Source organism: Acipenser ruthenus, chromosome 15 (genome assembly GCF_902713425.1).
Source record: "Acipenser ruthenus chromosome 15, fAciRut3.2 maternal haplotype, whole genome shotgun sequence".
NCBI classification, from domain to species: Eukaryota; Metazoa; Chordata; class Actinopteri; order Acipenseriformes; family Acipenseridae; genus Acipenser; species Acipenser ruthenus.
In genome coordinates, this window is record NC_081203.1 from 34,312,265 (window position 1) to 34,340,178 (window position 27,914).

The 27,914-nt window shown below is 44.1% G+C and overlaps 3 protein-coding genes across 3 annotated transcripts in view; 1 reads left to right on the forward strand and 2 right to left on the reverse strand.

The window, feature by feature from the left end:
• The window catches only part of LOC117421956 (TOG array regulator of axonemal microtubules protein 1-like), a 34,051-nt gene extending 31,031 nt beyond the window's left edge, over positions 1–3,020 (reverse strand). Inside the window, exon 1 of the mRNA XM_058988190.1 lies at positions 395–3,020. Within this exon, the coding sequence (XP_058844173.1) occupies positions 395–2,578 (2,184 nt within the window). The 5' untranslated portion in view covers positions 2,579–3,020. The remainder of the gene's footprint in view (positions 1–394) is intronic.
• Positions 3,021–3,941: 921 nt separating this feature from the next.
• LOC117421971 (kelch-like protein 28) lies at positions 3,942–17,257 on the forward strand. The gene is made up of 6 exons (XM_034036534.3): positions 3,942–4,383; positions 7,054–7,314; positions 7,644–8,281; positions 8,924–9,367; positions 10,633–10,841; positions 11,703–17,257. The coding sequence occupies exons 2-6, from the start codon at positions 7,054–7,056 to the stop codon at positions 11,864–11,866; spliced, it is 1,716 nt and encodes a 571-aa protein (XP_033892425.1). The 5' UTR covers positions 3,942–4,383; the 3' UTR covers positions 11,867–17,257.
• A 2,400-nt stretch (positions 17,258–19,657) lies between these two features.
• Positions 19,658–27,892, reverse strand: LOC117415959 (uncharacterized protein C14orf28 homolog). The gene is made up of 5 exons (XM_058986577.1): positions 27,612–27,892; positions 26,107–26,631; positions 23,837–23,926; positions 22,391–22,525; positions 19,658–21,457 (listed from the first exon to the last, which is right to left on the reverse strand). The coding sequence occupies exons 1-5, from the start codon at positions 27,875–27,877 to the stop codon at positions 21,274–21,276; spliced, it is 1,200 nt and encodes a 399-aa protein (XP_058842560.1). The 5' UTR covers positions 27,878–27,892; the 3' UTR covers positions 19,658–21,273.
• Between the last annotated feature and the right edge of the window lie 22 nt (positions 27,893–27,914).

Below are 27,914 nucleotides of genomic sequence, written 5' to 3' on the forward strand. Positions count from 1 at the left end.
ATTATTATTCATTCATTAAGCTGTTACTACAAAAATCAGAGCTGAACCAGAGAGCAATGCTTAATTCCAGAAAGAAAAAGCTAAATAACTGAATACAACTTCCCTTTATCCAAACGAGAACTGTGATGTCACTGCACCATGTTGCCAGGAGTGGAATGGAATTGGATCATCACAATGCAGTGACATCACTGCTCAGTGTGACATGTTTGTGACAGCACCAACACTGGATTGGTTGAGCTATGAGGCTAACAGTATAATAGCTGTTAGGTTATAATATTCTGTTTAAATTATTTAACACACAGTACATCACTGACTTTACTGCCCCCAACTGATAGCACCTGGGTTTAATACAGGAATATGCAGAACACTAAAACAAAATTTAAACACAACGTACCTGTTCCTTAGTAATAGTATCAGTATCGTTGGGTGCTTTGGCTGGCTGGAAGGGTGTCTTGGTTGGGGTGTTGGTGTTTTCCCAAGGCAGTTTATTCTTTCCTTTGCTGGCGCTCAGCACCCTTCTGTGTATCGGGGTCTCCTCGCCCTGTGGGCTGGTAGACCTGTGGCCCTGGTGGGGCCCCCTCTCGGTGTCCCCCCGGTTGCTGGTGGCGCTGGAGGTCCTTCCGCCCCCGAACAGCCACTCAGTGTCGGCTCCCTGAGGCACTTGCTGAGAAGCTCTGCCGTGAGCGGAGGCTGCGATGGGGACCGCGTACTCCACCAAGCCGTGAGCGGTCAGCTTCGGGAGAGTCCGCCTAGCCAGGCGGGCTTGAACTGCGGCCATCAGGCCATCCACGTCTTCGTGCAGCTCCACCTGGTCAACAGCCTTGACCAGGGATTGCATTTTGCCGGATCCCATGGAAGAAGCCAAAACTGCGAAGACTTCCAGGGCGGCGTGCCGGACCTTCCTCTTGCCGTCAGCCAGGGCTGGAGCCACGGCGAAGCAGAGTTTCGGCAGGTCAAAGTCCTCGCTGGGGTGGGTCAGGAGGGAGGCGATGATGATATTGATGACCTCCTCTCGGACTTTGGAGTTCCTGTGCTTGACGTTCTCCAGCAGCAGGTCCAGCAGCTTTTGGGGGCCGGCGTTCTTCATCAGCCCCATGTAGACCTTCATGTAGGCCTGCTTGGTGACCGCCTTGTTGTCGCCCAGGACCTTGACCGCAGTGGTCACCACCGCCCGGAGGAACTGCTCCACGTGGCGCCCCAGCTTGACCACCAGCAAGTTGAGGATCTCCAAAGTGCTGTGCGTGACTTTGAAGTTGCTGTCATCGAGCAGGCTGCACAGGAAGCCGATCAGGCCGAGCACGTTGGCAGGAGGCACGTTAGACAGATCGGTGTGGGAGATGACGCTCTTCAGCTCTTCCACTGCGTGGGTCCGGGCCTTGTAGTCCTTGAGGTCCAGCAGCCGGCTGTGCAGGTCCAGGGGTACAATGCCATATTTCATGCCGCTGTGCTCCTTCAATGGGGATAAAATCAAAGGGGAATCATTTAGAGAGGGGCTGCCTCCGGAGACTGCCGCTGCGGGGCTCGGGCTGGGGCACCTGCCTCTCGGATATGCCGATCTCGGGGTATTATTATTATTAAGCTCGTTATCAACAGAAAGCTGCTCAAAGTTATCATCTATAAAACGGTTATAATCTCGCCTCAGGCCCGGGGGCAGGCGTTTCAGGTAAGCATTAAATTCATCTTGCCCGACAGCAAGGTGCTGTCGTATGTAATCCAAAGTGGAGAATGCCACCACAGGGTCGTTAGGTCCGCTGCTGCCACTGATGTTGGTAAGTTTCTTGGTTAGAGACTCGATTATGTCGTACAAGTCAACACTGTGAAAGTCTTTGGGAAGCAGAATGGGTAAAAGCACGACTGTGGCGGTCCTGACACTGGCCTCCCGGCTTTCCAACCCGTGCTCCACCAGCGCTGATAATATCTTTTCCGGGCTGCGGCTGTACTTCAGGCACTTGTGCAAAGTTTGAACCAGCTCCTTGCGCATTGACGGGCTCTCGTCTTTCAGATCGAACAGCAGCCCGGGCAGCACTGCCTGCCTGAAGCGGTCCAGCTCCGGGTCCGGTATCTGGACTATGTCACAGACCAGCTGCACACATTGGGCTTTGACGTCCCGTCTGGCATCCTTTTCCAGCACCTCTACCACCGCTGTCAGCAATTCATTTCTCTTTTTAAACAGCAGCTTCCCGGGGTTTGAGTAGATGTAACCACGGGTTGCCTTGATGGCTTCTACCCGTTTGCCCGCAGTCTGCGTACCTGAAGAAAGTTGCTTCAGTATCACATCCTCTTCCATGCTAGTTAGGCTGCGTGGACGGTTGCTGTGGAGCCCGTGTCGCTCTTGCGGAGAAGGCGGCGGGGGCAAGCTGGCAGGCGCCGCCGGAGTTGCTGGTACCGCAACTGGGCTTACGCTCCTTGCCCTGCACGCTCCCAACAAGATATCGCAGCCGCAGTCCCCTTTCCTTGGGCTGCCCCGCTGCTTTTCAGCATTCTCCGTGCGCTTGAGGTCGGCGCTTTTCCGGGGCTTGCCCTGAAAAGCCACCGGGACAGACTTTACTGCAACTAGCGACCCCCCCGCTGCTGCCATGAATAGGGCTCGAGCAGCACTGAGGCACACAGCCGTCTCCAGGGGGGCATACTGCCTTCTCTGACGTCACTCCTAAAATATTTCACCTCCCGGCCCACCCCCCCCTTTTAAAATCCAAAAAAAAAAGTCTCCCTCTCGACTCGTCTCCAACTTCAAAAGCAATTCACTGTGTTGTTTTTTTATTTTGTATTAAAAATAATAATAATAATAATAATAATAAGTTAAAAGCGATCTCAAAACACAACCTTCCTCCACTTGCCCGCTGAAGCAAACGCGCTGCTGGTGTCTCGGTTGCTACCTTACATCACTAAGAAATAAAGCTGACATCAAAATGGACGTGGAGACGGAGCTACAGACATCACGTGAACAAACGGACCGCTTCCATGGTGACGCTGAGGTCACAAACCCCGGCAACACCGCTCTGTGACGCAGGGGCTCGTGGGAGCTGCTGTGCATTTATTTACACGCGCAGTACCAGCACAGTGTTGCTTTATTTGTGTTTACTGTAGTTTTACTTTTAAACATACACCCTATGGTGTGTTTTTTTTTTTTTTTTATAATAGTTTGTGGTGATTTAATTAAATTAATTGTATTACAGTGTGCACATTTCGTTCGACCGAGTTTGTTAGTATACTGCAGTATACTGTACGAAGCATATCGTACATAACAGTGTTATTTCATTTGAAACAACTATAAAAAATTAAAAAAACGCAAATATGCATTGCAATGTTTAATATGTTATTGCATTAAATTACCATAGACTTTAACTAAATTAAACTGCCTCATGAATCAAACTATATAGAATATATATTCAACACCATACAGTGCTACACGTAGAGTATATCACCATACATTTTAATTCATGAAAAAGATTAATATATTATTATTATTATTATTATTATTATTTATTTATTTATTTTCTTAGCAGACGCCTTTATCCAGGGCGACTTACAATCGTAAGCAAATACATTTCAAGTGTTACAGTACAAGTAATACAATAAGAGCAAGATAAATACAATGACTTTGGTTCAAGCAAGTACAAGTGTGACAAAATACAATTCAATAATACAGCAGATAACAGTGACAGTGATAGTTACATCAAGATATGATTAAACCAAATAAAAAAAAATGAAAAAATCTTACAATAACATTGACAGCGGGATCATACATACTTTTAATGTTTTTTTTTTTTTTAATTACAGTAATTATAATATTAAATAATAATACATTAATAATAATAATAATGTTTGGGTGTGTTGTAGCAGTTTTACACCAGTACACCAGTACCGTTGCAGTTTGTGCTCCCATCCCTGCAGTAGTGCTTATAGAGAAAGGCAGGCAGACCTCCAGCGGCTTGTCCTTTTATGACATGCGCGGGCGCGTGCTGGTTTCTCGATGACGTCTTCATCAGGGGGCTTGTGGGAGTTGTAGTGTTTTTTTTTTTTCTCACGAGGCTGTTGGCTTGGCAACAACAGCAGGCGGAAGGGAGCGAAGAAGACGAAGAGGGCTGCGCTCGCTTTAAATACTGTATTACAAACGTGCTCGGTCTCGTCGTGGTATAATGCAGCCCTGCTAGCGCGGCAAGCAACCGCGGACCTGCCTGTTAATGAAATGTTTTAAAAATAATATCCGCAAAAAAACCCACGCCATTTATTTCCCGCGCAACCCGGAAGTTACGCCGGCCCAGGCTGTTTTTGTATTTGTTTTTTGACAGGCGCGGTGCAGTCTGTGTTGCTGTTGGTTCCGTCTCCCCACAGTCTGCAATAACGACAGAGCGGATCGGCACATCAGCAGCAGAATCACAGGTACGCTTGCCTTCATCTTTCTGGGGTTTATTTTTGTGTGCATTTAAGCGTATGTCGTTCCTCCTGGTGCATATTGACATTGATGTGCACTTTGTGTTGCAGTCTACAGTGCAAAGGCAGAAGGGTTAGAGAAACAAAACACTAAATAATAATAATAATAATAATAATAATAATAATGCATTTCTCTAACCTGAGAGGCCCAAATAACCCAATGTAATGGGAACTGATGCAGTCAGTTGTAGTGAGAATTGATAATCAAATCTTTCCAGAATACAGTACTGTCGATTCACTTAATGGATCGGTCTCTGAATGCACTGCTGGATGGTAAACCTCGGTTTGTTATGGAGTGCTGTATTTAATTCACGACGTGCCGCATTCACAATGAAAAAGATTGACTTTTCTGTACATTTATAATCGGGTGTTTCAGCAGCGTGGTCACTTGTAACTGCTGCTCCACTGGTTTGATGATTTCCTCAAGAAAGCGAATACGAATACTTTGTTATTACAGCGATCTCTTAAATCAAATAGCTAGACCAGTTGCTCATTTGCAACATGACGTTTTTGCAACACACACTGTTAAAATAATACATGGCAATGCGTGGGCTTGCGATGCGCTTTTGCTTCTATTATTAGTGTGTCCGTGTGTGAATCTGACTCGTGTGATTTCGCAGTGTGTGAAATATCTTCTGAAGAGTCTGAGCAGTGATTATTTAGAAGTGATTATTTAAAAACGTTGTGGTGTCGCAAGCTCTCTCTGAATCGAACCTTTTGGCGTGTTTTGTAACCTTTGTGCGATTTGCAAGTCCAGCCCGAAGTTTCTTTAAACTATCGAGGCTGCGTATTTGGATACGTGTTAACTTTGGCATGCAACACACACGTCATTTGCATGGTCTGTTCCGATTCATTCAAGGTGTAGTAAAGTTGGATAGTCCAAGAGATAATTCACCAACTTTTAAGACATGACTTCTCTGAAACAGCAGCTTGGTAGGGGTATATGCAATGCGTGCTTCCTGTTGTTCAGCCATCACATCCTGGTGGCTTTCATGCACATTAGTTTGAAGCACCCCAGTGGTCTCAATAAGCTCCCAGAAACAAGTCTGATTTCTTAAACCAACTGCCACCAGTAGAACAGAGTTGAACCATTACAGGGACTCCTATATGCAGAGCAGATTCACCCATTCCAGGTTTTGATATGTGCTTGATTAGCCACAGCGCAGAGGTAACAAGCTCAGGGGTGTCTTATTAAACTCGTAGTAAAACCAGGAATGGATCAAATTGCTATGCAGTGGGAGTCTTCTTTCCACCCCTGCACTACTATGTGGTGTGTCTTCATCCACTGGGAGCGAGGTGTTGCAGGGGGTTCTCAGGGGAGCTCTTGAGATTAGACATGTTTCTGAGGGCTCTATTGAGGCCACATCGAGGCTTTAAACATGAGTTTTAAAAGCCATCAGGATGCAAACACTGAAACGCAAAATAATGCCAAATCGCAACAGCATGTTTCCATTAGTTAAGGTTGCTGTTTATGTCATGATATTTCCCACAGCAGTTGCTAACATTTGAATCAAGGATTTTAATTTTCAGAAAAGTTGAAACAGTTGCCTGCAAAGCCAACATCATTTTCCATTTGTTTAATAGCAAAATATATTTAGCAAACACATATAATATTGTAATGGGAATAATGAAGGATATGTTTTAACAATTGGGAGACTGATGTACACAAAAAGATTAAATGATTAAAAAAAATGTTTCAGGCACAAGCCCTTCTTCAGCTGTGTGTAAAGAGAAGTAAACCCAGTGCAGTAAACTTGTTGATTTTCAAATACTCTGAGGATGATGTCAGACTAGAATCTTCATTCCAAGAGGCTCCAAAGTTCCAAGTTTGAAGATAAGCTCACTTTCTGTTTGCTTCCGAGTAGAATTTGTACCAAAACACTGACTGATTCCACAGACGGTGATGTCTTCAGCAGTGTGATTATTGCTGTTGCATTGTCGGGCTACTGGAAATGTCACGGTGTTAATATATATATATATATATATATATATATCTCTTAGTATGTTTGGAATCTCTTTCTTTTTAAAAGTAATGCTGCTAAATTAATAATAACATGTAATGGAGCAGGTGGGTGGTGGTGTTCTTAATTGGTCTCTGTCCGATCTGTGGGGCGTACTGTACCTACGCTTACATTATTTTTTTTAATTGGCTCTGTGAATTTCTTAATGCGACCCAGAGGATACCGGCGATTGGTTGTTTACCTGAGGATTTATAGCATTCAAAACTGAAACTAAATAAATGAAGCAGCCTTCATAGGGTAACTGTATTACAGAAGTTAGGTTGACTTGATTATTATTTGCAGAAGGGATACAGTGATCCTGCTTGATAGTAAGAAACCTGCACAGCTCTGCCTATATGCAACATGTTGAAGTGGCATTTTATTTACTGTTCAAATCGTTAGACACAAGATGACGAGGCTCGCATGAATGAGACACACATTCCATTTTTATTTTTGTTCCCTTATTGTAAATATACAGCTTTGGTTGATTTGCATGGCCCATACATCAAATATTTAGTATGCACCTCACACCGATAACCAAAACCTGCTCAAAGTTAAGAAAGATGTGTTGTTTACATGTAACAATGACCTGCTAATGCTTTACCCCACTGTCTCCCAGATGGAACAGCCTGCCCAGTCCTACATGCTTGCCAGCCTGACGCGACCGCACTCCGAACAGCTCCTGCAGGGCCTGCAGCTCCTCCGGCAGCACCGCGAGCTCTGTGACATCGTGCTGCGCGTCGGGGATGCCAAGATCCACGCGCACAAGGTGGTGCTCGCCAGCATCAGCCCCTACTTCAAAGCCATGTTCACGGGCAACCTCTCGGAGAAGGAGAACTCGGAGGTGGAGTTTCAGTGCATCGACGAGGCAGCCCTGCAGGTAGAGTATCGCACCTCGGCCAGGCGCGTTTGTGTCGCGCAAAAACTGTTTCACGATTTTTTGTCAATAAATATCACAAAATTTGACATCATTTTATTGTCAGAACTTCAAAACTTCAGAACGCTAAAAACAAGCACCGAAAAATGAAGTGAATAAAAAACGAAAAACAGAAGCCCTATAGATAGTCAAAGCTTCTCTCTGTGTCCGTATGACACACTGTAGAGGAAATTCTCTAGCACCAGTTATAGGGTATGAGGGGGTATGAAACTTTGTTACATTTGATTTGATAATTTAGAAAAAGAAAATAAAAGCGTGACTCCTCGTTCCAGGCCATCGTGGAGTACGCCTACACAGGGACTGTCTTCATCTCCCAAGAGACTGTGGAGTCGCTGCTGCCGGCCGCCAACCTGCTGCAGGTCAAGCTGGTCCTCAAGGAGTGCTGTGCCTTCCTGGAGAGCCAGCTGGACGCCAGCAACTGCATCGGCATCTCGCGCTTCGCCGACACCTATGGCTGCAACGACCTCTACCTGGCTGCCACCAAGTTCATCTGCCAGCACTTCGAGGAGGTGTGCCGGACGGAGGAGTTCTTTGAGCTGACCCGGGCCGAGCTGGACGAGATCCTCTCCAACGACTGCCTCAACGTGGTGACGGAGGAGACCGTCTTCTACGCCCTGGAGTCCTGGCTCAAGTACGACGTGCAGGAGCGGCAGCAGTACCTGGCCCAGCTGCTGCACTGCGTCAGGCTGCCCCTGCTCAGCGTCAAGTTCCTCACTCGGCTCTACGAGGCTAACCACCTGATCCGGGACGACCACACCTGCAAGCACCTGCTCAACGAGGCGCTCAAGTACCATTTCATGCCCGAGCACAGGCTCTCCTACCAGACCGTCCTCTCCACCCGCCCCCGCTGCGCCCCCAAAGTGCTGTGCGCTGTCGGGGGCAAGGCTGGACTGTTCGCAACGCTGGAGAGGTAAAACAAAGCAGGGTTTCTATTCCACACACACGCACACACACACACACACACACACACACACACACACTGAGCATTCACTCCAGTCTTTTAATTATATACACTTTTACAATTATGTCCTAATGCAGCAATACAGATGGCTCAGTTTTAACCACAGTATCACCATTTCCCCTAGAATGCATATTTAAGGTTGCAGGGATGGTTTTAAGACTCCTATTGCATAGCAGTTTCACCCATTCCAAGTTTTATTATGTGCTTGATTAGCCCCACTCTATAGGTAACAAGCTCAGGTGTGTCTTCTTAAATTCGTAGCAGAATCAGGAATGGATCAAATTGCTGTGCAGTGGGAGTCTTATTTGTTTCGCTGGGTTCATGGGTACACGTTGTTCATACATTTTCCAGTTTAAGGTATATTGAGATTCCTGGACGATATACCCGAACATGAAGAAGTGAGACTACATTGTAAGTTTGATGGAAGTACTTGGTCTGTCCGTGTCCCCCGTCCGTCCACATCTCTCTAGAGTCTGTATCTTACTGCCAATACACCCAGCACCCCAAACTTTCCCCCACTCCCCCTTTCTGATCCCCTCCCTTACCCATTCCATTTGAGCTCATTCCCCTCTTTTTCTCCCCCCCCTGTAGCATGGAGATGTATTTCCCCCAGACTGACTCGTGGATCGGGCTGGCGCCACTCAGCGTCCCCCGCTACGAGTTTGGGATCGCAGTCCTGGACCAGAAGGTGTTCGTGCTGGGGGGGATCGCCACGCACATGCGGCAGGGCATCAGCTACCGACGGCACGAGAGCACGGTGGAGAGCTGGGACCCCGAGACCAACACGTGGACGCTGGCGGAGCGCATGACGGAGAGCCGCAGCACTCTGGGGGTGGTGGTGCTGGCCGGGGAGCTGTACGCCATGGGCGGCTACGACGGGCAGTACTACCTGCAGTCCGTGGAGAAGTACATCCCCAAGGTGAAGGAGTGGCACCCCGTGGCGCTCATGATGAAGTCCCGGAGCTGTTTCTCAGCGGCGGTGCTCGACGGGATGATCTACGCCATCGGAGGGTATGGCCCTGCGCACATGAACAGGTGAGCCTGGCTGATTCAGGGGCAGGACTGTCTCAAAGAGAGAGTTTAACACCGTGCTGCCTTAACACCTGCTTTTTATTGTTTTGATTTCTGCATTTAAAATAAAACAATATTCAATTTAAAGAGGAAGTCCCTTTTGAATTACATTTTCAAAGGGGTTTTTTTTTTCTCCCTTTATATGATGTTTGCAATCTCTGGGCCATATTTTCAAAGCGTTTTACCCCAGTGTTTAATTTTAGGTACTGCGCAGTTATCGATGTACATGGCGAGAGGCACTGTGATTATTTCTGTTGGGAAAGAGCACCTGCTTTAGAGTGATTTTGAAAGCTGTTTGTTCTCTGTAGGTGTAGGTCTGTATCCCTCGGCTTTTCATAAGCAGAGCCGCTGTTGTCGTTACCGTCTGTCTCTGAAGGCTCCCTAGCTCCATGTGGAGTGGTTTATTCTGTAGGGAGTCGACAGGCTCAGCATCATCCTTGTAAACAAGCCTTTTGTGAAGAAACGTGAGCCGCATGGTGGTCAAAATAAATAAAGGGAAGGGAAGGAACTAAAAGGACCACGTTGTGTGGGAACGGAATCCTGATACTCTTAAGAGATTGAAGAGCAAGTAGCGTCAAATCTGAATTTCTGCTTTTTCATTAAACTTTTTGTCAGTGGTGGTTCTGATTGCAAGCACTCAGACATTGTGTTGTTATTGTTAATGTAGTGTATTTGTTTATTTTTTTGTGTTTGAAGTTGCTTTCAGCTGAGTTCAGGAGCTGCCTGTTTGTACTGGTTTCCTGCAATAGATGCAACCTGGGCTAGATCAGCTGGTGTCTTTAGAAAAGTAAGAGCCAGCACCATCTAGTGACTTTGCAGACAAGTTTCCTTTAAGTTAGCTGGCAATACCCAATACGCTGTTCACTCCTCGCTGCTGGGGATTAGCCAACATTACGCGTGTCTGTGCTGTGCACTAAAACTGAGGTGCTGCTGGAGGTCTGTATAGTTAAGCGCTCTCCTGCATCCCCCGAGTGTGAAGAGAAGAGCAGCAAAGTGGCAGCATGGGACTTTTATTTAGGCAAGAAAAAAATGAGGGAAAAGTAAATTAAAAAAGAAAATTAAAAATGGAATACAAATCTCGAACAGTTTTATTATATATGCATCTCCATTGGTTGCTTTGAGTGATAAATTCCTTCTGCGTTTGTTCAGTTTGAGTGTTTCTCAGACGCTCGTGGAAGTCACTGCCCCTGCACCTGCACCGTTATCCCTGTCCTTGTGTTTCCATGCAGTGTGGAGCGGTACGACCCCAGCAAGGACTCCTGGGAGATGGTGGCACCGATGGCGGATAAAAGAATAAACTTTGGCGTGGGCGTCATGCTGGGCTTTATATTCGTTGTGGGCGGGCACAATGGGGTTTCTCACTTGTCCAGTATCGAGAGGTACGATCCCCATCAGAATCAGTGGACCGTGTGCAGGCCGATGAACGAACCCAGAACAGGTAAGTGTACAAGATCCAGTTACACAAGATGCACTGCAGAAGGTACAGGGCTAGGCATCTGCGTTCTGCAGTCATGGTCCTTCAATGAGCAGGCTGTGTTGAGGGCTGTGTGGGTGGCTGTTGATGCCTGTGTCGATGGTTGATGGCTGTGTTGATCGCTGTGTTGATGGGTGTGTTGACCGTGGTTTGATGTGTTGGTGTATGTGAGGGTGGCTGGGTTGATGGTTGATTGCTGTGTGTGTGGCTGTGTTGATTGCTCTGTGTGTGGCTGTGTGGATTGCTGTGTGTGTGGCTGTGTTGATTGCTGTGTTGATTGCTGTGTGGATTGCTGTGTGTGTGGCTGTGTTGATTGCTGTGTGTGTGGCTGTGTGGATTGCTGTGTGTGTGGCTGTGTTGATTGCTGTGTGTGTGGCTGAGTTGATTGCTGTGTGGATTGCTGTGTGTGTGGCTGTGTTGATTGCTGTGTGTGTGGCTGAGTTGATTGCTGTGTGGATTGCTGTGTGTGTGGTTGAGTTGATAGTTGATGGCTGTGTTGATGGCTGTGTGGATGGTTGATTGCTCAGTGGGGACTGATGTGTTGAAAACTACTAATTTAATAATTAGCTACAATGTTTTGGTTTCCACCTTCTTTAGATAGCATGGTAGAAATAGCATGGTAGACTGATGATGTTTAAAAATGTGAAAGTTGCAGATTGACTTGCAGGTGAATGTTCTACTACTGACACAAAATGACAATTAATTGTTCTGCACATGTTCCGAGTGATGTGACTCAGTTTGGCAGCCTCAGCCACCACTGGACAATTTGTTATATTTTCCACATCACAAAACCAACACACACACATCTTTCTTTCCCTGTTGCAGGGGTGGGTGCTGCCATCATCGATAACTACCTCTATGTGGTGGGAGGACATTCAGGGTCATCGTACCTGAATACTGTTCAGAGGTACGACCCAATCACAGACAACTGGTTGGACTCCAGTGGCATGATGTACTGTCGTTGTAACTATGGCCTGACTGCTCTGTGACAGTTTATGTGACTGATGTATTAGTCGGGGTAAAAAGGGGTTAAAGGGGGTACAAGGGAAGAGGAGGAATGTGGACGGGGTTTGTTGTGACAGAAAAACCCTGCATGGCAAAAAACAAACAATAAAAAAACAAACAAGGAAAGCAAAGAAAACTTTTGAAGTGCCCGTGTGTTGCTGAGACCCGGGAGCGGCTTTGTGGATTAAGGACTGATCGGATCAGAAAAGAAAAAGAAAAAGCGTGTGGCTGCTGCTGTCGGGTCCACACATGCCCGTTCGTCTGCAGAGTGAGCAAGCAGGTGTATCAGGGGAGCGCGATTCGTACTTCTGTTTTTGAATTCCTCTCTTGCTGGCGTTATCTCTCCTACTGGTGAGTGCAAGGAGGAAAGGAGGAGGAGCCAACGGAGAGTAAACACAGAGTCAACCCTCGCCAGGGTTTTATTGTAATCTTCTGATTACTTCATATATACAGCTGTGTGTGTGTGTGTGTGTGTATCTATATATATCTATATCTATCTATATATATATATACACACACACACACATTTAATTTAAAAAATCTGCAAATACCCCCCACCTACTCGTTTTACAGAGAGGAAAGAAAGCGAGAAGGTGAGTCTGGGATGGAGTGTGTGTGTTTTGCGTGTGCGTGTGGGTTTGGCTGGAATCAGAAGCGTGGCTGTGCTTCTCTCGTGTCACGCTGATGGGGTTTGATTGCATCAGTTGCTGTATATGACGAAACAAAACAGTGCTTCACACAAAAAAAAACTTTTTACAAATTGTTAACTTAAAAAGGGCTGCCTTTTTTTTTTCTTGTAAATAATCAAAGAGAGAAACTTATCGTGCGCTGCCTGTAAATGTTTTACGTGTTCGGTTTCTAGGTAGGGTGAGGGTAGGGGGGGCGGGGGGAGGTGTGTCCTCTGCGAATGTTAGTGGTAAATTGAATATGCGCAATACAGTTCACAGAGCTAAGGATCACTTGTTGGCTTCTTTTCTATAAAGATAATGTACATGAATAACTCTTGGAGGCCAGTGACGTTTATCTCAAGTTTAACCAACTTCTGTGCAAGTAGCTGTACAGTTCAAACTTTAAACCTGAACTGTACACCATGTTCCCCAGATACTATAACGTTTTACATATAGATAATATAATAGCATAAAGCCACTGTATCTGGTGCTACCTTAGGATTCAGGATAAAGAGCTGTAACTGATGTCCTTACAGCAGTATGGTCTGTCTCGTGCATGACTCATTTGACGTGTATATCAATATTGTTTATAATTGTTTTGGTTTTTTTTTCTCATTTGTGCCTGTGAATACTTTACCTTCTATTTTACTCATTTCTTTTTTGAGAGTGAATTTGTTCTAAATATCTCCTTGTGGTTATCGTGCTGACACCATGCAATAACGCGGTATGCCTTCGTGGGCCTGTCCCCTTCAGTTCTCCAGTGCTGTCAGATTAGACCCAGCAGGGAGACTTCAACACAATCACTGCCCAGGTGTTTGTGTTCTCCAGTTGCCTAGCAGCTCGAGTCATTCCAGGTTTATTGTGCACTTCATGACCTGAGCGCGCACACACACACACACACACACAGATCACAAGCTCAGGTGTGTCTAAACTAAGGAAAGCCTGGGATGGATCCAGCTGCTATGCAGTGGGAGTCTTATTTCCATACCAGTTTGTTATTCCCTTCGTTCTATTTCTTCTTTTTATTCTCAAAGAGTTCTGATAACTTTGCCTGTTGTTATTTCAAGGTCTGTACGAAATCAAAATGATTTCAGTCTGAATAATACCCACCACAGTGCTCCTGCATTAAACTGTGCGTTCAGCACAATCGAAGCCGTGGGCTCACAACTGAACAGATGTGGTTCTGAGCGATCGTTGGTTGGGACATCCCAGTGAATGTTCACAGAGCAGATTAAGATGAACTCTGAAAGATTTCCCAAGCATTGACTGGTCAGATGGAAACAGGACCACAAGGGTGTGTTTGTGACACGCATGCTCAGAAACACGTGTGCCACATGGAGCAGTTGCCAATGCGTGATTTATTGATTTATTTTTTTGAATGCCAGTGCAACACTTCTCTGTATAAATTTGATTTCATTCTGGCCTCAGCAGATACATGTGCCATTGTTTGTAATCGAGTCACTCCGTGCTGGCACATCCGTAGACTGGGTTGGGTCTCCGAAACTTCGCAAAATGAACAGAAAAGTATCGAAGCACCCTCAGAATAAAAAGAACTAGGCTGTTGGGAGCGTGCAATAAAGCACGTCAACTAAGCAATTCTTCAATCATGCAAGACGGAAAAAGAGTCTGTTTTCCAAATCTTATGTGTGCTGGCTTGGGGGTGGAGGGGTCTTAACTGGTTAACTGGACAGTGAGATTTTTTTTTTTTCTGTACTAATAATGCCAGTGCCATTGCTGGAAAATGACATGGGCGCAGCTGTTCCAGTCTGGTCTTCACCAGCAGGTGGCGCTGCAAGGCTAGTGGTGTATGAAGACATTGGGGCTGGGCATGATGTTGAAGCTCAAGGTCTTGCTCATTCAACACGGCCATGCCAGCAGAAATACATGCCCTGCACTTCCCAGTAAGGTAATGCTTTATGAAAGGAAATCAGAACGGCTGGGTCCACAGACCACAATTAGCACTAATGTTAACGATGATAACATTCGCTAGTCCGAGATCAGTGTGAATCGGGGCTTGTGAACCCATTCATCTTGACAATTGAGGTTCGCAAAAGATGCTACAACTGATTGCCATTAAAAAAAAAAATGCAATAAGCCAAAACCGTGTTTGTTCTACCAAGCACCTTCAAAAATCTCCCCAAACCACACAGAGCATTCGCAGTCGAGCTCTGTGCAGAGATGTCTGTAACAAGGACAGTGTGGGCCGTCTAGCTGCGTCTTTTTATTAACATCTTGCTCTATTTTTTTTTTTTTCCCTCACGTGCTCACTTCTTTATATTTAACTTGGCCCGGACCAAAACCTACCCTAAGAGACCGTGCTTTGAGTGAACCTTGATGTCAAACGTCTAACACACATGTATGTTGGTATTTAAAATAGTGCAATAATCTTTGGTACAGGTTTTTTCTGTTTGCCATTGTTTTCGATGTAAGTGAAATGAATGCCTAGAGCTGTTGCTGTATGGGACTGTTCAGATTGCTTTGTAAATATCCGTATCGGCACGTGTCCGTAGCAAAGTAGACTTAGATTTCCTTGTTCTTCCATATCGAGTGCAACAGAAAAGAAATGCGCTGTTATAATCCATTGTTCTTACGCTCATCGGAAATGGGAACGGTCTTGCTTTTTGTTTTAAAAACGAATCTCAACAAACTCCATATAATTAAGAAAAAATAAATATCTATTACATTTGATATTACAGCCTACCCATTACAAGTAGTAAGTACAGTAGTTGTGTTCTTCCTGAGCAGTAAGTGTTGGGCTGACAAGCATTAGTGGTCACTGACATGTCCAGTGGCTTTAAGGGGTAGTGTATGCCTGTCTGAGAGAGATGCTGGTGCCGTAGCTTGTATGCTTCTCACTGGAGAGGGGGTGGTAGTTTAACTGTGTTCCTTTTTGATTTCCCAAAATTTAAGCATCAAGTTCTGTCGTCTTCTTTCAAAAGTTCTGTTGTTTGACTTAATTTAAAATGTGCTAGCATTGCATTAGCCAAACTTCACCTGGAATCTGATTGCCAATACAAATACAGACACACAAATATATGATACACTGCTTATTTAAATAAATAATAGACTCATAGAGAGATATTCAGTTTATTCTCATTAGAACTGAGCCCTAATAAATGTAAATGTGAAGTCAGCATTCAGATCTGTAGAATCCTTTCTGTGAAGCGGTGCGTGGATTGGAAAGTTCCTTGCATTGTTAGGAACACTGATATTTAAAGCTACCGAAGCTAATGAAGTTTGCACATCCTTTCAGCAGAACTGTAACAGAATTGTCTGCAAAATGCCGCAGCAAGTCACAGAGATTGTGATGATCTATAGTAAATAATCTCAGACGGGTTCTTTTTTGGGAAATCCATTTTCATTTTTAATTTTTATTAACTTCATCTGTGTTTGCCATCATATTTTCACCGAAGTGCTCATTTGTAAAGAATAGGCATAGAAGACAAATAACTACATCACGGAGGACTGTTTAAGTAGAATTTGCAACCAGTTTTACACTGAAAACGCCGATACATACTGATGTCACGTTAACCAACAGCGTTTTCACACTCGAGGCTCTTTTACTGCTGGAGTGCTAATCCGGCGTTCAGGAGAACGAAACCCAATGTAGATGGTTGTGGAGGGAGTAAGGAACAGGCCTTTGCAATATTGTTTCACAGGACCTTTATTGCTCTGTACTCGCTGCACAAACAGTTTGGGGATTTAAAAAAAATAATAACAATTGAACGTTGTTCTCCCTTTTTAATTCGGGATCGGAGCTACCTCTAAGGTAGAGCTGTTCAATCCAGCAGTCGGGTGAACTCTCTCTCCCCGATATTCTTCCAGTGTGAAGGCGGACGCTGTCATGTCCAGCTCCGTGTGAAAACGGTATAAATTATCATCCAGTTCCTATCCACGACTTAGTCACTTTACCAGAGTCACACTTGTGGTGTTGTGCTTGAATCCCAGGTACAGTGTGTGACTTTGTATTGTGTTTTGTTTGTGTTCCTCCAGGAGGAGATCTCGGTAACCACTCTTAGTTTCTGGTTAACACGTCACAATCTGTGCAGTTTTGGTTTTCTTTTGTTGAGATCGTTTTCAAGCATGCACCTTTTAGCCGTGACCTTTCACACCTCACACACCACCTCCCTAATTTATGTATTTGTTTTATTTATTGGTTTTTATTAATATTATTTTACTGTTTACATCAGGAGCTGTTTTTTTTAACAAGGTTCATCGCTACCTGAGTTACAAAGCAAAATGCTTGCCTTAAAAAATTCATCTCAGAGTTTGTGGAAAAGAAAAATGTAAAGAACTGGATGATAATTCTTTCAAGTTTGCCTTACGCGCTGTGCTTTACTCTGAAGAACTGAAGCTAATTTTTAAACTCAAATTCTTAAAAACCTTTTGTCAAAAACAGGGTGGCATTCTTTATACCCTCCATACTGTCGAGAGTGTCATTTGAGATTGTGTCAGTGTTTTTAACTGTGCTTCTCTGTGTGTATATAATGCAGTGCTGTAGAACTGATTCCTGCGGGACTCTCTGGTTTACATTACAACTGGCATCTGAAATGACTGTTGCATACGTTTTCATCATCTGTCCAGAGTTTAGATTTACATGCTTCTTGTGATTACAAAAAAAAAAAAAAATGCAAAGTGAATCCCTGTTTATTACAGAATTGCATTGAACGTGTGACCTTTTCCTAAATAAACACACAAAATATTGTACCTGCTGTGGTTGTTTTTATTTGATTTATTTTGTATCTTTTTGAACGTTACTGTGCACATCATAGGTCTTCTGTTGCCCTCATAAAAGTTTCCCATAGTAAAAGCACAGCAAAGTGTAGTAAAGCTTAGTAAAAGCATGGTAAAGCATAAGCTTGCATTGTAAAGAATAGCGAGGTACGGGTAAAGCATATTAATAAACATGGCCAACCAGTGTAAACTCTGGTAAACGACTGGTATAACAATGGAAAAAGCATGGGAAAACTAAAAGTACCATGCAAAAATACTGCGGTAAGGTTTTATAAGGGTGGCTTCATGTTACGTGCCCAAGCTCAGCTGAACTGGGCAGGGTTCCATGTATTTGGTACTCCGTGGGTTAAAAAGGGGAACCAGCCCAGCGTACAAGCATCAGGGCGAGGATCCCAGTTTATCTTCAGGCTGATAATGTATGTACCATTGATGTGCAAACTAGGAATTCCTTTCCAGTGAGCAAGCAACCATGTCTGTGTTATTATTATTATTTTTTTTATGAAGAAACCACAGCTGCTACACACTGGAGATGATGGCTGTCCCCTGGTGTCATGAGCAGTGAGTGTGCTGTAGTTATACTGGTGGTGTAGCTGTATGGGGGAAAAAAAAAAAAAAACAGCATTACACAGAACCTACCCAGGAAAGGAGTGTAGGAATCCCAGGTCATTCTTTTAACTCTTTCATGTACAGAATATTGAAAGGAGTGTAGGAATCCCAGTTCATTCGTTTAACTCTATCATGTACAGAATATTGAAAGGAGTGTAGGAATCCCAGTTCATTCGTTTAACTCTTTCATGTACAGAATATTGAAAGGAGTGTAGGAATCCCAGTTCATTCGTTTAACTCTATCATGTACAGAATATTGAAAGGAGTGTAGGAATCCCAGTTCATTCTTTTAACTCTTTCATGTACAGAATATTGAAAGGAGTGTAGGAATCCCAGGTCATTCATTTAACCCTTTCATGTACAGAATATTGAAAATGGCTGGGGAAAAAAAAAACTGTTTTGGACACAATGAATATTTGTAATTGTTTTGCATGGGAAAAAAAAGTATATCTGATTATTTTAATTTTAGTGCTGTGGTGCTGTTAAAATCCAACGGATTGTTTAAGAACAGACGGCATTGAAAGAGAACGTCTTCTTTAAATGCATGGGACAGGTGTAAAGTAAGTGGTGCTAACAATATTATTTAGCATAAAACAGCCATTGAGATTGGATTGAAATCCCATTGCTTATCTATGTTAAACTTAATAGTAAGGTGTCATAAATACAGCAAAAGCAATGAACTCATAAAACATAAAAACAAAGACCGCTCAGGCAGAAACACCTTCAAATGAATATTTAGATAGAATGGTATTTTACTACAACCTCCGTACCAACTAGGGCAGCAGTGTGGAGTAGTGGTTAGGGCTTAGGACTCTTGACCGGAGGGTTGTGGGTTCAATCCCCAGTGTGGGACACTGCTGTTGTACCCTTGAGCAAGGTACTTTACCTAGATTGCTCCAGTAAAAACCCAACTGTATAAATGGGTAATTGTATGTAAAAATAATGTGATATCTGTATAATGTGAAATAATGTATAATGTGATATCTTGTAACAATTGTAAGTCGCCCTGGCTAAGGGCGTCTGCTAAGAAATAAATAATAATAATAATAATAATAATAACTACATACATGCTAGAGACAACTGGTGTATCTGTGCTTGGTCTTAAAAATGCTTACAAATCTAACTTGCTGTGTACAGACTTACTGGAATGTTATTTTTCCCATTCTTTAAAAGAACATCCCTCTCTGGCTGGAACTAAGCAGAAAATACAGACTGTACAGTGTATACTGAAAGCAGAAAATACAGACTGTACAGTGTATACTGAAAGCAGAAAATACAGACTGTACAGTGTATACTGAAAGCAGAAAATACAGACTGTACAGTGTATACTGAAAGCAGAAAATACAGACTGTACAGTGTATACTGAAAGCAGAAAATACAGACTGTACAGTGTATACTGAAAGCAGAAAATACAGACTGTACAGTGTATACTGAAAGCAGAAAATACAGACTGTACAGTGTATACTGAAAGCAGAAAATACAGACTGTACAGTGTATACTGAAAGCAGAAAATACAGACTGCACAGTGTATACTGAAAGCAGAAAATAGACTGCACAGTGTATACTGAAAGCAGAAAATACAGACTGTACAGTGTATACTGAAAGCAGAAAATACAGACTGTACAGTGTATACTGAAAGCAGAAAATACAGACTGTACAGTGTATACTGAAAGCAGAAAATACAGACTGTACAGTGTATACTGAAAGCCCACATCCAAAACGAGAGAAGGAAAGCCCTGGGTTAACTTAAGGACACCGATCCTTGAGCCAATTTGACACTGGATTGTTTTATTGCTTGGCTTTGGATGGTCGACTCATTGTAACAAGCAGCAATTGGCAGGCATATATTATCACCGCTCCTGTGAGTGTAAAACAGATCTGGGGGCTGCATGGCGTTTTCTCTGTAAGGAAGTGAATGCAGTTGTATTTAAACATTACACCACAAAGCCACAAATTATTGCATACAATCATATGTAATTCAAACAAGTATTTTATTACAGACAGTATTTGTGTACAAAAATACTTTTTACAAAATAAATATATGAATAACTGCATAGTTTACTTTCAAAGTGTCGTTTTTTTTGTTCTCATTTTTTTCATTGCTGAAATATGAATCGCCAGGCGTGACACGCGTTTACGGCATCTGTTAGTGTGAAGTTTGCATGGGAGAGATGGGAGACGTACATGATGGAACCAGGAAAAGAGCCCAGTGGCTTTTATCCTGAACTCCCTCCCCTCCCAGCATCGCATGGATACATTTGGAAATACCAACGCAAAACAAGATTCCACAATACCCACCATTTAGTTTTTATTTTATTTGTTCACAAACAGCTATATTTAACAGATTACTAACTTGCCTAGACATTGTCTGGTTTAGCATTGTAAATTTCATTTAGAAATCCAAACTAGTTTTAGTGCGTACATTGATGTATGTATGTATACAGCTCAGAGCAGACGCTGTTTTCATGGTGTGTATGTACACAGCTCAGAGCACACGCTGTTTTCATGGCTTGTATGTACACAGCTCAGAGCACACACTGTTCTAACTTCAAGAGATGGCTCAGAGCAGGTCAGCACCCGCTCTTTATAACCCATTGTTACGAGACTGTGCTACTGAAACTGCTAGCAGAATGGAGCCACGAGCATGCCGTCTTTTACCTGCTTCTGCGTGTGAAGAGCCGCACTGTAGAAGGATGCCAATCCATCCAAAGGACTACAGTTAGGCAGACGGGTTTATCTGAGCAACTCACCTGTATGGCTGACGTCACGCCTGCTGCCTCCAGACTGGCTCTGAGCTGGCTAAACAAACCTCCAGAAAAAAAACCATTAAGTATGCTGGTTTATTGCTAAGAACATGAAGAGTATAATAATTAAGGACTTTAGTAAAATACCACTGATATTGAATTAAAGCTCAAAAAGGAATGGCTGAAATGAACAGTAATTTAAAGATGTACTATTCAGCCAAACTCTGTTCTGTATTTCAGAATGAAACGTACTTTATTCAAGCAGACCAGATGATGAAGTTAAGGACATGATTTTCTGTAAAGCTTTAAAGTTTGTAAAGAGTCTCCAAAACCACCTTGATCTTCACACCTGTGTGTTTCCAGACTAGTGGATAACACAAGAGTGAGTTTATGTTTTATATCCTGCGGTATCTCCTCCTCAAATCATCCTGAATGCAGAAAGTTAAAGCATAAAGCACCGTTATCACCTGTATTAAGGACTATTATAGTCCGTACATAAATTCTTGGATTCCAAGCACGCGAAAGATAGCCGTTTTATAATTTTGAAGACTGGGAGACACTTTCTTTTTCTTGGAGTTTCTGCAAAGCTGTTCCCTTTTTCCTGCAGCACCGTCGTCCTCCCCCTCCTCCAGGTCAGAGTCACTTCTCCGTCGCTCGGATGTAGACCAGCGAGGACAGGAGCAGCAGCTCGGGGGGTTTATTCAGTAGAACCAGATTGTTGCTTCGAAGCCCGTCGTAGTGCATCCAGCACCCGTCGATCTGGAACGCTGCGGAGTAATGGTGCTCCTCTTTGTTAAAGAGTGTGGCGCCCTCCAGTAAATACCTGCAGCAACCGACAAGCACAAACAGCGCTGAAAGAAATGCTTTATTTACTGCACGGGCCTCTCTACAGAAATCCCACCTAGCTCCGGCTAGCTCGGGGACAGCCCCGAAGGGAAAACACGCCTTCAGTGATCACTGAGAGTATACGGGACAATAAACAAGATCATAAAACAAGCGCAGTGGGCATTTCCTCTCATGTACAGTACAGCATTGCTGATACGACTGTCCGGAACAACCACGGCCTGAATGCTCAAAGCCATTTACTTCAAATCGTCTTGGATGAAGGCGCCTGCCAAGTAAATCAATAAGAAGCAGCACGGTTTTGGTTTGATAGAAAGAAATTTGAAAAAAGTCATTTGCGTTTATAAAACAAATGATTAACAATTTTAGACTAACCCCAAGCCCTTCAATTCAATGTCTGGGTGGTTTATTTCTGATTTGCTATATACTTTATCGGGTGCGTTTCTACTGTCTGAAAAAAAAATTACGCGATTGACAATTTGGATTAGATGTCTTTGAGAAGCGAGCCCCATATAACCAAAAACATGCACATACTAGCGTAACATTCTCAGAAGATCACCACAGGTTTTTGCTTATGTTTTTTTTTTGTTTTTTTTTTTAACGGCAGATGTAACATTCCTCTAAAACAAACCCGCTCAAACTACGCGCTTGCTGTACACAAACAAGCCGATGACGCATCAGCTCAGGGCTGGCCACAGCTGGCTCTTCCACTCCTGGTCTTTGTTTCAACTCCGTTCTGAATTGTTTCAATTTAACCAATGAAACCTCCACCCAGACCTGGAAGACCCTGTCATTTTATCTGTTAAACCCGGAGTGGAGATGCTCTCTGGGACTGGGATTAGACACCCCTGGATTAGCGGCTCACCTCTTGCTGTGTGTGTTGTGCATTCCCAGGCTGCGGCCGCGCACTCACCTGCGGTCTGATAAAGCCAGGTAATAAGGGATGTAGGCCAGCTCCTCGGACTTCCACAGCTGCATGTTTAAAATGACGAACGGAGGGGGGCCGTGGCAGAATATCCTCTGAGAGAGTTCCCGCTGTCCGTCACACCTGCAGGATGAGAGGACAGCGAATGCATGAGGACCTCATGCATGAAAGGGTTAAACATGAATACTCAAATAATCCTTCATTTGACTATAGCTGGAACACAAACAGTAGAATCCGTTCCATATTACAGTAAAACAAAATTTAAAGAAATCTCTCAGGAGTAAAGAAAAAAATCTCAGTACCACAATAAACCAGAGAAAATACTTCTGTACAATAGATTGGGTGTTGTTTATTTCAGGGCATCGTTTGTGCATTGGTTTCCTTAGCAGGGTATCTTTGACATAGGTGTAGAAAGACCGGCCAATGTAAACTGCCCTGCATTCACAGCATACAGCAGATAATGCACAGAATTGGGTCATTTCCTCCATTTGAGATGGAAGAGGATACAGGGCTGGTGTCAGGGGGAGTTCAAGGGGTGCACTGCTCCCGGGCCCATAATCTGGGGGGCCCAGCACCGACTCAATGATTTTATTTTATTTTTTTCTGAGCCCACTTTAATGACTAGACGTAAAAAATATAGAGGTGCCGTCTAATGGACTGTCAATCAAAACTGAAATTCGCAGATCACAGCCCACAGATTGTGAAGTGGACACAGATAAACAGTCTTGCACCAGGGCCCAGCAAATCCTAGCACCGGCCCTGAGAGCATACCTAAAGCACACGGGATTGAGTCCTGGGGTAGGATCTGTGTAACTCGAGCTGGCTACAGACACAGAGACCAGCACGTCCACACAAAACAAACTTCATTCCATGAAGTTACTAAACTGAAAAGGCAATGCCAGGGAATCTGCCTGTGCTCATTTTAGCATTTTGGCTACAGCAGTCACTTGCATAAAGTGGAATGGCGCGAAGCAGCCAGTCTGCGCGCGGTCTACATCTTCTTAAAGAAACGTTCAGCTTATACAGTAACTCAGAGCCAGAAGAGGTTCAATTTCAATTCGCTACGTGTACTGTGTGAAACCAAAACAAATAACATCGGCTAGTTTGCATAGAGCGAAAATCTGAGGGCTCTGATACGAACCTGCTTTGGAAACACAAGCGGAGGTCTGTTTTAATTATCTACATTGTGGCAGATCTTAGCAACGTCCGCCTAAAATGTAGAAGCCCGATTGAAACTCCCGTCCGTGTATTTTTTTTGAATGGTATGTATTAATGGTAATAACTGGGGAAATACAACACACCCACGTAGAGAAACCCCCAGGTTTAGATCATTAAAACAGACCCCAAACACCACTGGAAGGGTTAAGCACACTCAGCCACGGTAACGCTGCACCCAATCGAAGGGGCCGGCTTTATTTGTTTAGATCACCCTACCCCATTTCCTTGCACAGCACTATTTTCGGGCAGAAGAATTCATCCACTGCAGACTGAATCAGGTCACCATGGGGCATTCCGTGCGGAGGGCTGAAAACAAGAGAAGGTACACAGTCACTATCACACAGTCGTGCTTTATGTGTCAAGAGCCCTACTGTACCTTATAAAGCTTTACCTTAACAGAGACGTTTTCAATTCCACTGTAATACAGTCCTAATGAAAACAAATGAACCACAGTATGACCCGCAGACGCGACACCTCAAATCAGAACGAACATCACACAGTTCCTAACACAGCAGCACGCAGACCCCGATGGCTCTGCAGTTCTGCAATGGGTAACCAGGTAGGAATTGTTCATACTGCCGATATGTCAAAATACAAAAATGTTACCGCTGTGAAGCCTTATACCGCTGTCTTACCATTGCCCTTCTGTGCAGAATTATTGCCCTGCCATGTATGGAAATAAGTCTCTCACTGCATAGCAGTCTGAGCTATTCCTGGCTTTACTATTGCAACAGAACATTTTACCTTCGTTCTAAAATAACGTTTTGGGTGCTGTTCCTAAATGTACTAGAATATATCAGGGAGCAAATATACTGTAGACACTGTGTAATATTCTCAAGTAGCGACGGTGTACCCTTACTGGAGCAGTGGGTCTAGTTCTCAAGACACAGCTAGCAGTGTGACACACAGAAGCACGTACGCATCCCCTGTCCCCCTGTCACAGGGGAATTCAACTGTTTGAAGGTTTCAGCTGTTTCCGGACGGTTTCATCTCTTCTGCACACCTGCTAGAAAGCGTTTCCATGTTGCTGCATGTTTATGAAAAGTTCTGCCACGATGTTTCAAGTTCACTTCCTGTGTTACAGGTAATTTCGTCTGACCACAGCAACAGGTTTCAGCACAGAATGCGAGTGCAAGGTTTACGGTTGCTGGGGTCCTGTTTCTGATAACACTGGAAATGAGCTTATAGGCTGGTTTCACAGACGCAGATAATTAGCGCTAAGCAGGGTCTGTGAAATGAGCCAACAGTGTGTGGCTAAGACTTAAAATATATATATATATATATATATGACAAACAGCCAGGGTCCTGTGAGAATGATGTAGTTAAAGGCTTGGTTATCACCCCTTCGAGGTATAGAAAGCGAAGAACGAATGAAAGTTGAATTTGATACTAAAATCTTCTGGAGATGTGTTAACCCTGTGCAATCGAACGTGTGAAATTCCAAGGAAATGAGAAGGAGCAGTCTGTCTTTCCTTCAAGAGTCACGGAGCTCAACACTCAGCAGCTGTGCTTTATTTTAGTGCAATGAGCAATCTGTGAGGTTCGCGGTGTTTGCTTCAAGGGCAAGCAGGCGGTGTGCAGAGAAAGCACCATTAACAGCACATGCAGACGACAGGGGTGTGAAACAGCTTGTGGTGCGTGGATCAAACCAGGGGTGTCACATTTACACAGGTGGACGCTTCTGTTCCGTTTACCACCACGTACCGTTTGTCGTTCACTAAACGTTTCAAATCAACTCAGTGCTACTGCAGCAGCCACTGAATCCAGTCAGCGAATCTGCTCTGCTGTTTCTCCCCCAGTTTATTTTATTAGATTACGCACTGCTTTACCGAACAGGGAGCACAGTTTTAGAAACGTAGTTTTTAATTACATAACGTTAGCTTTACTGTTCCATCGTGGGAGCTGTTCCCTGGGCTTGCTTCCTTCAGAATCTGGCGCAATGCAAAAGGTTTAGTCTACTTCCGTCTGAGTAAATAAAATATTTGGAAATGTGGAATGCCTAAATCTGGACCACAGCGTTAAAGGTTTAGGTTTAACAGTTTGAATTCTCTTTTAGGGTTAGAGTCCCAGGTGGCTTGTAAACCAGTGTATTATAAACACATAACCAGCTCTCCTATAGCTCTGTTAACTCCTCAAAGTAAACCCACAGACTCCGCTGTGAATTATTCACGCAGTGATGAGAAGAGCAATCACTTCACAGCAGATTTAGCAGGAGCCTAGTTGCAAACAAGGCATCACCAACTGTGACAAATGCTTATAAGCCAGTAATGTTATTTATCTTTAACTGCAATTCTTTGCATCGTTATTATTAATATTATTATTTATGCAAACACAAAAAAATAACTAAAAGCATTCAAGAATCGATTTTGTTCCTTGCAACTCTGATAAGGCAGAAGCACTTATAAAAGTGCTTCCTTTAAAAAAGGGTTTTCAAAACCACAGCAGCCTTTTCCCTCTGGCGCACGATCAGTAACTGTTTGCTTTACTTGATGTTGATGGTCCACTGCAGGCTCTCCTGGAGGCGCGCGGGGCAGTCCCAGCTGGTGCAGAAGCTCTCCTGCAGGGTGGCCATCAGGTTCTCCAGGTTCTTGGTGAAGTTCTCGTGCTCGTTCCCGAACAGGTCGATCTCCAGCGCTGCCCTGTGAATCTGCGACCTGTACTGCCGCTTGTCCATCTTGTCCCAGATCCAGAGCAGCTTGACCGTGGTGTAGTTGTAGGAGTCCATTAGGAACAGGAAGTGCTCGATGAACTCCTTGCCCAGGTAAACGGACACCTCCCGTGGGAAGGTCTCGTTCTCCCTCAGAATCACGTAGAGCAGCATCAGGAAGCCGTCGATGGTGCAGGTGTTGTTCAGGTTGATTTTCACGTACAGCGGGGTGCAGGAGATGGCTTTGCGCCCCGCCTTGATGGTGTAAACGCCGCCCCAGGGAAGGACAGGCCTCCAGAAGGACCGGTCCTGCTCATCAGAGTGCCTGACCGAGGCACGGATCTCTTCAAACAAGGTCTTCGGCCTGATAAGCAAACAAAACACAAATAATAACACATGACAGAAAACTGAAAGCCATGCACTGCACAATAAAATCAACAGTCCTGCTGTGTGTGATCGGCAGCTAGGCTAGCAGCAACTTACCACTGTCACGATTGCTATTATAAATCTGACATGAGAGGTGTCAGACTGTACCACAGCACCATCGCTTACAGACAGGTGTGTCAGTGCTGTGAAAAAGCACTGTATTGTGATGTCATATCATTCAACTGACGCGCCCACTTCGTTCCCAGTCTCTAGGACCTTTGCCAAGTCAAATTCCTTTCAATAGCCTATACTGGCCGATTAACTGCCAGCCTCTGCAATTAAGCGGCCAGTCCAACTGGTGCAATTTACATTTTACTGTGTTTATCGTTGAAAAACACAAAATAATTATCAAAATGTGATACACATGCACACATAAATACATACACGTTACATTGTGTTTTTAAAAAATAACAATTCTAGCAAATCTTTTTGTTTTTTGTTTTGTTTTTTTATAATCTTTAAATTCAGCATATCAAGTAGAGACACGAGTTGCATATTTCACACACGCAACTCATCGACTATTCTTGAAGGCACTGAACAGATGTGACACAACGCTCATCTTGAATCACACAAACACTGTTAATATAATTGTAATACAATTCAAACAGTAGAAAGAGGCGCTGATATGATACGCTGTCAACAACGCAGACAGGACACACAAAAGAAACGGCGTATACATTATTAATGCCACCTAAACTAAGCTGCGTTACTGTATCTTGCCTTGTAATAATATTATTGTCACGACTGTTGTTTGATATGTTTTTTATGAAATAAAAAGGGCGTGTTTGTTTACAAAGCGCTGGCCACTTTTCTTTTCGTAGTTAGAAGGCGAGGAGACACACCTCCTTATCGACCAAAACAAACCCGAGGCTGCCCGAGCAAACGTGTTGCAAAAACCCGAGCTGGTGTCCCGCTCACCTCTCGGTCTGCGCCGAGCTGTCCTCCCCCTCCGCGTTCCTCACGAGGTTCTTCAGATTCTGCGTGTATTTTACATAGATACATTTCCTCTCCATTTTATTTTGCGTGTCTTCATCTCGGTTCCTTTGCCGATTCGCCTCTGCCTGCCTTCTTCTCCGTCTCACGCCGTGACGTCGTTTGTTATTGTCGAGGCCACAGCCCCGGCGTCTGGCACGCACAAGTTCACGTAGGGCACGTAGGCATGGGGTTCCGATGGGCAGGATCATGTGCTGACCCCGCTCCCGTGTAAGGACTGAGTGCCAT